Genomic DNA, 12,266 nt, shown 5'->3' with positions numbered 1-12,266 from the left:
GTGCCATATTAAGGTCGGGGGAGTAGCATCTTGCTGTTGGCTGGAGCAGAGCGAGGACGGACGCCATTTGGCACGTGATTGGGATATCAAAAGAACCCACCATATTTCATCGGCTGCAATCATCCCTTTTTTAAGGACTCATTCATAAACAAGTTGAACGGACAGAAGGTATCTTGGCCTGGCAGATTTGCTGAAATGCAGACTCCGCGGGTGTGCTGCTCAAATGCCCATGCTGCAAAAATAAGCCAGAGATGTGCATCTTAGACACCACCAGAGAGAGTTTCAGAAAAGTGAATAAAACACAAACAAGCGCATGCTACAGCATACCACACACATTACAAACTCAACGAGATCAGCGCACAGCCGCTATGATACCGGACTAACGAAAGCCGAGGCTACACTTCAAGCTAACTAGAGTAGAAAGGGGGGTGGGTTATTTTACACAGCACACAAAATATGTACATTTAAAGGGGCAAAAAACCATCAGCTGCTCACCAAAACTCTGCCGGCTGGTTAACATCTACCTATGGCCTGGGTAACTCATCTCTAATCTGAAAGAACCTCCTCCAGCTCAGGATCATCTGGTCTCACCAACGCATCATCCTCCACTTCCGGGTCAACTATCTCCTCTTTCTCTTCACTAGCGCCATCTTCTTTCTCCGCACTAGTGTCGTCTTCTTTCTCCTCGCTAGTGTCATCTTCTTCCGCACTGGATCCTCCCAACTCCTCGTTGGTATGATTAGCAACTGTGGGCTCTGTAATGGCTTTCCTACCCTCGGTGCCATTACTCAATCCTTGCTCACTTCGAGGGTTAGGTTTGGTCGGTGTCTTGGGATCGGTGTTTTCACATATACATGTCGAGGGGTTCTCGTGGAACTCCCCCCTTACTGGCCTCAGCTCTTTGGGCTCCCCCATAAATCCTTTCTGGGCCATGTGCACTTTGGAGGAGAATGCATCCCAGGACATGTTTCCTCTGCTCAAGAATAAGGAGTAGAGCCTTCTCGCATTTGGTCGGATCGTTCTCTTATGCCCAAGATATCTCCTGCCATGGCCACCAATACATGCTCAGAATTAACAATAGATCCCTATAGAAGGAAAACCATGATGACAACCGAGGGATATCAGCAGAATAAGGTTATACCTTCGCCCAGCCAAAATTTTGGCCATATTACCATTGTTGTTAGTCACAAAAGCATCACTTCCATCACAGACAATGAAATCAAGTGCGGCCATGCGAGATGAGTACTTTGAGAACGGAGCCAGCTCGTCTTTGCTTGTTACTGTTTCTTTGGTATGAAGATTGGGGAAGAGCGCTTTCAGGGGTGCTAATGTCTTTGCCCCACCATATATATCTCCAGAGGCAACATAAATATGAACATTCTTTCTGTAGCCCAGTGCCCTCAACATCAACCCCACCTCTTCAGGAGTTAGTGGGCATCTACCGTGCCTTCTTTCTTTCTCTGGATTGCTAGCCTGAAATGTAAAATAGCAAAAGTTACACTCATAATATTTATATGTGACTTCATGACTAAGAACCTAACAATACAATATGATATCATACACACATGCAAGGTTTTCCATCTCTTCCGTATCACACCAAGTTCTCTCCTCTCCTTTTCTCCACCACCGTAGTAGCACCCAGAAAAGGCAAGCATATCTGGTTCAAATCTGGCATCACAAAACATTAACAACATTAAAACTAAATATCCCCACAAAAAAAGGAGTACACAGCAATTGGGGTAAACATTTTTGTAGCTTTGATAGTGCATTTTTGTTTTGAGAAGTAGGGCCAAAAATCACAATTGCTGATGGAGAAAATAGACGGTTTACTTCACCAGCCAAGCGTGCAATTAATACTACGAATCTAGCAGCCAAATATACAGAGGACCATACTTAATTGTTTTTTCATAATGATTTTAGTCGTCAGAAAACCAGGCGGACGATTTTTCCTGAAGTGAGGAGCAGCTGGGGTTTTTTATGGGAGCAGCAGCCGGTTTGTGCTCAATTTATTTTTCTCCTTCGAGCAAACAGCAGAGAGGAAGAGCGCACAAAGAGAAGTGTGCGAGCACTGACAGGCTGGCCCACCAAGCGTTTTAGCAACTACTGACCTGGGGTAGATTCTCACCTGAACGGGCTTGCATCTCCACTAAATGGGCTGTCAGCCCAACCTAACGATCAGAGCCAGAGGTGTTTGGCTCTAGAACGCTTTCTAGCGATCAAAACACATCCGGAACGGGCCTGAGGACATTGAACCGTTTTCCCATCACTTATAGGTGGCATGATGGGTAATTTTTATTAATTTCGAGGGTAGTTCTGATGACGGACCAACAATCAAGAAAGCCTCCTCCCTATAATATTATTATTAGGTAGAGAGTGTTGACCAGCAACTTATAGACATTTCCCTTGCTCCTTTGTACATCCCCCCTAGACTATGCTCAATTAGGATGTTCCTGGTAAACAAAGCATCATGCTCATAAATATCAATAACATACTTGCTAAGAAGCTGGCATTATGCTCATCCCCAGCCCGGTGGACCGATCCTTGTGCTCTAAACTGTTTTGACTCATATCAAACTATGCTCTTCACAGCACAGAATGAGATAACCTAATACTCCCTCCTTTCCAAAAGTATAGTGTATAATTTTTTTGAAAAATCAAACTTCTCTATGTTTGACCAACTTTATAGAACAAAATTTGAAAATCTACAATACCAAATCAGTAGGTCGTATATCAGTAAGCTTTCTCTCACTTGGCATCAAAGAAAAATGTGAGCTGAATCATGAGAATTTGAAGTGTGAGCACCTTAAATGAAGAGCAATAAAATATGTGCTCCTCTCCCGCATTCTCTGTACTATCTTTTCACCCATTTCTTTTATTGGGTCAGTAAATCTCAATGCATGGTAGTTAACTCTGCATCTCAGCTTTTGCAGATCAGAATCCAACCTGTTTGCTAGCCTATAATCAAATTTTGTTAGTCGAACAACCTGCATCAGGTGAAAGAAGAGATATAAGCTACCCTAGTAATTTAACCACAGAAATTAAGTCTCTTACATTTTCACAAAAACAACTTCTAATAGGGGGCTACAGCTTCGGAAAATGCTAACAAAATGAAGTAGTAACATTTTCTTTACCAAAAAGAGTTCTTAACAGTTTCCCAGCAGAAGAAGTCATTTTGAAAAACAATATGATCATGCAGGTTGTTGTCTAAATTCAGGTTTAAGTATAGCTCCATAACCTATTGTCCTAGTGCTCCACAGCATAGAGTCTACAAATGCCTTGTACATACTCCTCTTTTATGTACATACTCTTTTAATATAAACATGCATATGTACTATTGGGGCCTTTCGTATACTTGCATACGAAATGCCTCTGTTTCACAGTTCATACCATCCAAATGAGGATGCATAGTAGGCTAATGCAAGTGATAACAACACATCAAATAACTTATGTCAGTAACAAACATTGCTATCTACAATACTTACATGTTTCTTAATAAGTGCAGGCAACACACGGTTCAAGTAACATCGCTGAGTGCATTTGCGGGGCACACGCATTCTATGAGGAGCCCACAGTTTACCTCCTATCTTTGGAAGCTCTTTCACAATCCTTACATCCTTTGATAGAAATGAGATGAACCAGTCGGCGTTAAAAATTTCAGCAAAGTCACTGCAGAGTGCAGAGAAATGGTATAAACACAAACAACACATTTCAGTCTTCTTAAAAACATGAGCAGACCTAGAAGGCTAGGATGAGAAATTGTTGCTGCTCGAAAAAACCTTGCATCTTTCCAGAAGGAGGTTTGGTCCAATTTGGGAACAACGAGTGTTGCATTTAAAATACGTGCAGCAACAACAGCATCAATTATCTGAGAAGAAGCACACATTAATCAGGATAATGGGCATAGTTATGAACATCATAATATGTAATCAGAAAACACACATAGCTACTACAGAGTTAGCTGTGAAACATGAAGAGACACTCCTAAGCTTACTCACTTTCAAAATAAAATTGCAGAGACCTCAGACTTCAAGCTTTGCCACATCCTTACACACTACTATACTCAGGAGGTGCCTAACTGTTCACAGAATTAGCCTATACTGTTCAAAGTCTGACTTAATATTACTAATGGTTTTAAATATTGCAAGAGAATACAAGCTCTAACTTGTGTTTTATATGAAGTACTACTTACAATACTCATGAGAAGATATGATCCATATTTGCACGCTTAATTCTGGATATGTGGGCAATAGGCTACCTGCTTCTTCAGGTGATATTGCCTAGAAACCACATCTTTTCAAATTTCAAAAACGCAAGCAACTTGGCATATGTGTATCAATAAGTTAGCTTGGTTATGCATTTGCAGCTCAGTTCTAATACTGAATCCAGTATTAGTTTAGCCACTTGAAAATATACTTCCTAATGATTATTTCATTTATAATCGGGATATCTAAAACATAGTAAACCTGGAGAAGAACCCTTGGTATTTTGGAGCAGATAGAGTAAATGAAATAATAATATTGCAAAAACAAACTCAAGCTCTAGCACTAAGAGAATGAGAGCGTATTAAGACAGTAGGCTTTCTTCATATACATATTTAAACTGGTTGTTTACATGTTTTGCCATACACATCTACATGCATTATAACATTCGAGCTGGAAGATGTGGCAGTTGCACATGTCTTACCCCTGTTCTCTGTTGATTGAGGCCTCCACTTGTAACAATCATCAAATATCGGTCTGGATGTGTCATAACACCTGAATCTGCACAATTTGAAACACTTCAGGCGGTGGCGATGGGGGGGCTAGCCCAGCACAGCAAAGAAAAGGCACCGCTACCACCAACACCATTTCCAGGATATGCATTATAAGATTGTAGAACAAATGTAATATCTGAAATGGCCTATGTGGGTACCGCAAATTCTAATCAACCATCTATGGCAAAAAATATTGCGCACCAAGAAACTTGCTGCTTGAGTTGCTGCACCCATAGAATTTGCTAGCGAGCTTCGAACCCCAGAGGCCATCTGTCGCAATCCAACCACCTTTCTGCAGTTTGAGAAATTGAAACTAACTAAGCAATCCTGAAAACAAAGTTCTATTTTAACATACTTTAGCCAGAAAAAAAGGTTTACCAAAAGGGGAAATGGTCTAGACTGAAAATAATCTGCAGCGGCACAGAATAACAAAAATCCATTTTAACTCACACCTCTACAAACCCATGGAAACAAGTTCAGAAATACCCTGGAGCATGCAAATATAGGTCCTTCTGAAATAAGATAGAAAGGGAGCTCAGCCAAATAGCTTGCTACCAACTAATTTACTTGCAATGGCACACGAAATTAAACCTAGTTCACTTATATCTCCCAATTAAAGCAATAACCATATAGACTGATCGATTGGCTACAAAGACAGGAGCAATGCAGCGTACTCAAGTCAGTAAGTCAATACTCCACCAAACAGAACACAACAATTACGTGCAATTGATTTGGTTCCCTCAAAGCTACAATCGATTGGGTGAATACTGAACACAACAAGGAACTACTAGCTCGCTTAACCTAAGCGGGGAAGCACATGCTTACTGGAACCCGGGAAATCTCGCGGCGCCCGGGCTCCACTAGGCTGCCGCCACCAGAGCTGTTCAGCTGCGAAAGCACACGCGTGGAACTCCACGAGTTAGATCGAGAGATGTAAAGGAAAAGGTAGAAGCAAGTAGGGGTAGCAGTGGAGTACCAGAGCATGCGGGGAGCGGCGGCGGGAGTAGGCGAGGGCCGGGTGGTCGGACAGAGGCGGCGGAGAGACGTAGAGCAGCGTGACGGCGGCGAGGAGGAAGAGCAGCAGTAGCGCCGCTGCCGGCAGAACGGCGCGGCGCGGGCACGGGCACGGGCACGGGTGGTGGTTGTGGCCGCCGCGCCGGCGCGGCAGGACCATCCCGGGTCCGGCGAACGGAGATCTCAGGGCAGGGAGAGAGCGCCGCGGCGACGGCGGCGGAGAAGTAGTCTCGGCGACATGGGAGCCCTACGGATCAGTAGCGTGCTTGAACTTTCGAGATGGAGTAGTATACAAGCGTACGGCGAGTGTACTAATTAAGCTGCATCGCGGTTTTGATCTTCTTTTCTGCCACTCGTGTCGTGTCCGTAGGCCGCATTCGACGGTACAAGATGCAAAATCTTCGACCAACGGTGTCCCTAGTTTATTCAGAAATTAGACTCGCTACATAATTTCAATGAGTTTGTATCCAATCATTGTGCTTTATCTGCATTTTATTGTTTTTATAACTACGCCGCGCGGCGTTGTTGCGCGCGTTTTTACTTTCCATGAAGATAAATGTGTATCGCCAAATGAATAAAAAATAAATGTGGCATGAAATGTCGAATGAATGCATTTACATTTGAGACCTCCATCCAATAGAATATTGATATTCACATTGAAATGTTGAACAAATATATTTTTCACAAATGTAAAGAGATTTATCACTAATGTGCATGGATTCATTTCCTTAGTATTTAGGTTTTGGTTGGCTTGTGAGAGCATTGACATAATTCTAGTACACTTGGTTGGCCCATTGTGACTTTAAAGTGAGGTATTTGTTCACCTCTGCACAAATGTTCAAATTTGTGCACTATGGGCAAATGTTCTTAACAACTAGGGAAATATGGACATAAGAATTAACTATGGCCATCTAACAATATAGGTAAAGCGCATCTCGAACCTTGTCATCTTGTCATCAATCGAGACTTCATCAGCCATCTGATATATCGTTATTCATGAGCGCTCAATGTACTATAACCATCATAACCATATATACTTGGTTGTTCTTATATACGATATGGTGTAGCACAATTTAACAACAATCCAGAACAATCAATAAACATATATGGCTGGGATGGGAAATAATACAAATATTCATTTATCTAAGAACTTAATTACAAAGGGATGCGCAAAACATATCAATAACTCTCCCTCCGTCCGAAATTACTTGTCTTGGGAATGGATATATCTACATATTTTTAATTCTAGATACATCCATTTTTATCCATATATGCGACAAGTAATTTGAGACGAGGGGAGTATATGATAACCTTATGGTAAACCGATGGATCGGTTCGCTTGGAGCTATTACCACTGCACAACAAACCCATGAGTATATCACTCCTTGGTCCTTGCTGTGGGACTTCCACCTTGATCCTGCCATTGATGGCACCATTGTGTGGATTGCTTCCCTCTCAGGCGAGTACTCGGCCTCGTCCACATACCATCATAGTTTGTGGTTGCCACATCACCTTTCTTGGCTAAGAAAGTTTGGCGTGCCAAGGATGAGCCGAAAATGTAAGTTGTTCGTGTGTGGCTTCTTCCGCACATGAAGGCCCTCACGGCGGACTGATTGGCCATCCAGGGTTGGCCTCATGAAGAGGTTTGTGCGCTTTGCCTCACCTGGTACGAAACAAACGAGCACCTTTTCTGCACAAGAAAAACATCATGGCAATTCTGCTGAAAACAACGCCAATCCGGATTAGTTTCATTGAAATCATGAAAATTAGAGGGCAAAACAATGGCAAAAGAGTTTGGAAAAGTAGATACATTTGAGACGTATCACAGGACAAAGCACGACAGAAGGCCCGAATGCTTGAAGTCTACACCGGTCACTCCAAATTTATGAAGAGGTCTCCTAGGAAGCCACACGATGAGCAGGCCCAAAGACCTTCCCAGAGCCGGACTCGTGAAATGCAGGCCACAGAGATATAGAGAGCCCGCCTGGACTCTCAGTCTCAGACATTCTAACTCTAAACACGCCTGAGTGCTATTGACGGTGTAATGCACCGGGGGTGGCCTCTCGGTGGGGAGCCCGACAACAGGCATATCTCAGGGCCCATGAAGCTTGGTGAAGGTCCAACCACGGGAGGAAGGCCCGAAGCCCCGGTAGGCATAAAAGGATCACCTTGATGCACAAGCCAAGATAGCAGCGGCCATATTGGATATATCATGTGTAAAACCCTAGCCCTCATCACCTATATAAGATGGGGCTACGGCTAGCCATTCCCACCTACTCTTGTAGAAACGTACTCTCGGTAGCCATATATCGTCCCCTCATTGTAATCCTCGCACGAGGTACTCCACCATGAATACAAAAACAGAAGCGGGACGTAGGTTATTACTCCAGCCTAAACCTGGCTAACTTCCTTGTGTGACCTACGATTTGGTACTTACGGCCATGCTCGCCACCCAACCGAGGGTACTGGCGGTTTTATGTATCGTCATACGTGATATGGGTTTTGAAGAACATTATGAGGGGTCAAAGGCTCCACCTGCAGATATGAAGATGCGATGCACTGCATCAAGAATTTCTTCAGAGTGCACTTATTCATCTCCGACTGTACAAGTGGATATTGAAGATGATGTGACTTCCCCTCCTGCACCACCTCGTCGCCAAGATTCGTCACTCGAGCCTGCTACTCCACCGCTCGTCTTCAACACTGTCGTCACCCCGTCGGATCAACCATCTTCATCAACTCTTCGGGGCGTCGGATCAATCATCTTCATCAAGTCTTCGGGGCATGCATTGCTCTATTTCTTTGTCCTTTTGGTCCTTCGACGACAAAGGAGGAGAAATATGAGTTATAGTCTTCAAGAAGGCTATATGGGCAGGCCTCTATTTTTTTAAGTTGCAACTCTCGTTCGTCTTCCATCTTAATATAAGGAGTTCTAAACTTAAGTCCGGTGGCCATCTGATATTTTTGAAACTATTATTTCTTCATGGTTATCCACAAGTTAATCATATATGTATGAAGACATTCGTCAGATGACACTTCCCATTGTGCATTCCTAATTCTTCATATTATATTTTCAATGCATTATGATTGCACTACTGCAGGATGCTGCTATCGTGACACTACGATCAGAGACCCTTTGGCGAAACTATGTGTGATGCATTAATTGCAAACGGTGATGTAAAAAACCATAAAAAAGATGCAAAACGTATGCGATGGTGGAGACATCAAACACGGTTCAGATTATAGTTGCGTGTGCGACAAGGGGCATACGATTGATCCATGCGAATTGTTTGCAATGAGACAGAACAACAGAAGCGGACAACCATATCAAGGTGTGTGCGATATATGACATACAGTTCACTCGGATTAACCATTTGTGATTAGGCAACACAACAGAAACGGGCAACTAGATCAAGGTGTGTGTCATATATGGCATATGGTTCACTCGGACGAACTGTTTTCGATTAGGGAACAAAACAGAAATGGTTCAACTTAAAAAGATGTGTGTGATATGCGGCATACAATTCACATAGATGAACTGTTTGCGATGAGACAAAAGAACACAAATGATTCGTGTAAACAAGATGCATGTGATACATGGCAAACAACCCACTCGGATGAACTTTTTGTGATGAGAAATTATAACACATACGATTACTACAATTAATTCGTGTGCGATTCTATGTGTACAAAAAACTCAAAAAATGCAAACTAGTTGCTTGCGGTGGCTAGGAGTATCGCACACGATGCGTCTGCGAGTACTCGTGTGTGATGATTAGTAAGTTACACATATGTTTCTTAAGTTAACACGTGTGTGATAGATAACACGTGGCACCACATACGATATTCGGGTTGTGTGCTCCACTTAGTCTTCCCACGCTCCACATGGGTGAATTGTAAAATCCCCGCCTCTTCCCTCATCGGTTTCCTGCCACCAGCTAATGGCTTGCTACATATAACCCAGGCGGCAATGCACCGTGGCGACACTATGCGTAGATCTAGTCCTCACCCATCTACTATTAGTTATTCCAAGCATGCCAGACAACGACCAAGGCTTAGACGTCGACCCCTACTTGTGTTACATCTTCTGCAAGAAGAACAAGCCGAAGTAGGTCGGGGAGCAAGAGCTTCATCGGCCGGTGCAGGCACCATGGCCCATCGACAGCGATATCAGCGTGACAGTCCTTGGGCGCACAATCGACATATTGCAGAGGAAGTGTGATGAGCAGTTTGCCGTCCACCATGCAAAAGATCCAGAGCTGATCGGCGTCATGATCGACGACCCACCCAAAGAGCCGCCATAACCAGTGCTCATTGAGAGCCTGATGCCCCGCAAGGAATGGGCAGAGTGAAGGAAATATGCCCTAGAAGCAATAATAAAGTTATTATTTATTTCCTTATATCATGATAAATGTTTATTATTCATGCTAGAATTGTATTAACCGGAAACATAATACATGTGTGAATACATAGACAAACAGAGTGTCACTAGTATGCCTCTACTTGACTAGCTCATTAATCAAAGATGGTTATGTTTCCTAGCCATGGACAAAGAGTTGTCATTTGATTAACGGGATCACATCATTAGGAGAATGATGTGATTGACTTGACCCATTCCGTTAGCTTAGCACTTGATCATTTAGTATATTGCTATTGCTTTCTTCATGACTTATACATGTTTCTTTAACTATGAGATTATGCAACTCCCGTTTACCGGAGGAACACTTTGGGTGCTACCAAACGTCACAACATAACTGGGTGATTATAAAGGAGTACTACAGGTGTCTCCAAAGGTACATGTTGGGTTGGCGTATTTCGAGATTAGGTTTTGTCACTCCGATTGTCGGAGAGGTATCTCTGGGCCCTCTCGGTAATGCACATCACTATAAGCCTTGCAAGCAATGTAGCTAATGAGTTAGTTGCGGAATGATGCATTACGTAACGAGTAAAGAGACTTGCCAGTAACGAGATTGAACTAGGTATTGAGATACCGACGATCGAATCTCGGGCAAGTAACATACCGATGACAAAGGGAACAACGTATGTTGTTATGCGGTTTGACTGATAAAGATCTTCGTAGAATATGTGGGAGCCATTATGAGCATCCAGGTTCCTCTATTGGTTATTGATCGGAAACGTGTTTCGGTCATGTCTACATTGTTCTCGAACCCGTAGGGTCCGCACGCTTAAGGTTTCGTTGACAGTTATATTATGAGTTTATGAGTTTTGATGTACCGAAGGAGTTCGGAGTCCCGGATAAGATCGGGGACATGACGAGGAGTCTCTAAATGGTCGAGACGTAAAGATCGATATATTGGACAACTATATTCGGAGTTCGGAAAGGTTCCAAGTCATTCGGGTATTTTTCGGAGTACCGGAGAGTTACGGGAATTTGCTGGGGAGTATATGGGCCTTATTGGGCTATACGGGAATAGAGGAGAGAGGCCAAAAGGAAGGAGGCCTGCGCCCCCCCCCCTCTGGTCCGAATTGGACAAGGGGGGCAGCCCGCTTTTCCTTCTCCCTCTCCTCCTCTTTCCTTCTCCAACAAGGAAAGGAGGAGTCCTACTCCTCCTCTTTCCTTCTCCAACAAGGAAAGGAGGAGTCCTACTCCCGGTGGGAGTAGGACTCCCCCCTTGGTGCGCCTCCTCCATAGGCTGGCCACCTTCCCCCTTGCTCCTATATATATGGGGGCAGGGGGGGCACCCCAAAGACAACAACAATTGATCCTTGAGATCTATTAGCCGTGTGCGGTGCCCCCCTCCACCATAGTCCTCCTCGATAATATTGTAGCGGTGCTTAGGCGAATCCCTGCGACAGTAGAACATCAAGATCGTCACCACGCCGTCGTGCTGACGGAACTCTCCCTTGACACTCGGCTGGATCGGAGTTCGAGGGACGTCATTGAGCTGAATGTGTGCTAGAACTCGGAGGTGCCGTAGTTTCGGTGCTTGATCGGTCGGGCCGTGAAGACGTACGACTACATCAACCGCGTTGTTCTAACGCTTCCGCTTTCGGTCTACAAGGGTATGTAGATTACACTCTCCCCTCTCGTTGCTATGCATCACCATGATCTTGCGTGTGCGTAGGAATTTTTTAGAAATTACTACGTTCCCCAACAGTGGAATCAGAGCCTAGGTTTTATGCGTTGATGTTATTTGCACGAGTAGAACACAAGTGAGTTGTGGGCGATACAAGTCATACTTCTTACCAGCATGTCATACTTTGGTTCAGCGGTATTGTTGGATGAAGCGGCCTAGACCGACATTACGCGTACACTTACGCGAGACTGGTTTTACCGCCGTGCTTCGCACACAGGTGACTAGCGGGTGTCTGTTTCTCCAACTTTAGTTGAACCGAGTGTGGCTACGCCCGGTCCTTGAGAAGGTTAAAATAGCACTAACTTGACGAACTATCGTTGTGGTTTTGATGCGTAGGTAAGAACGGTTCTTGCTCAGCCCGTAGCAGCCACGTAAAATTTGCAACAACAAAGTAGAGGACGT

At 44.0% G+C, this 12,266-nt stretch overlaps 1 protein-coding gene across 2 annotated transcripts; it reads right to left on the bottom strand.

Annotated features, from left to right (window-relative positions):
* Nucleotides 1-260: 260 nt before the first annotated feature.
* LOC119335576 (O-fucosyltransferase 6-like) lies at nucleotides 261-6,075 on the bottom strand. Of its 2 annotated transcripts, XM_037607688.1 has the most exons (10): nucleotides 5,729-6,075; nucleotides 5,578-5,640; nucleotides 4,954-5,044; nucleotides 4,683-4,759; nucleotides 3,776-3,864; nucleotides 3,482-3,665; nucleotides 2,802-2,983; nucleotides 1,566-1,668; nucleotides 1,142-1,473; nucleotides 261-1,042 (listed from the first exon to the last, which is right to left on the bottom strand). In XM_037607688.1, the coding sequence occupies exons 1-10, from the start codon at nucleotides 5,924-5,926 to the stop codon at nucleotides 547-549; spliced, it is 1,815 nt and encodes a 604-aa protein (XP_037463585.1). In that variant the 5' UTR covers nucleotides 5,927-6,075; the 3' UTR covers nucleotides 261-546. The 2 variants fall into 2 exon arrangements, with proteins under 2 accessions (XP_037463585.1, XP_037463586.1); XM_037607689.1 differs by lacking the exon at nucleotides 5,578-5,640.
* Nucleotides 6,076-12,266: the final 6,191 nt, after the last annotated feature.

This window comes from Triticum dicoccoides, chromosome 7B (assembly GCF_002162155.2).
Source record: "Triticum dicoccoides isolate Atlit2015 ecotype Zavitan chromosome 7B, WEW_v2.0, whole genome shotgun sequence".
NCBI lineage: Eukaryota > Viridiplantae > Streptophyta > Magnoliopsida > Poales > Poaceae > Triticum > Triticum dicoccoides.
This window is presented reverse-complemented; position numbering and strand designations above follow the sequence as displayed.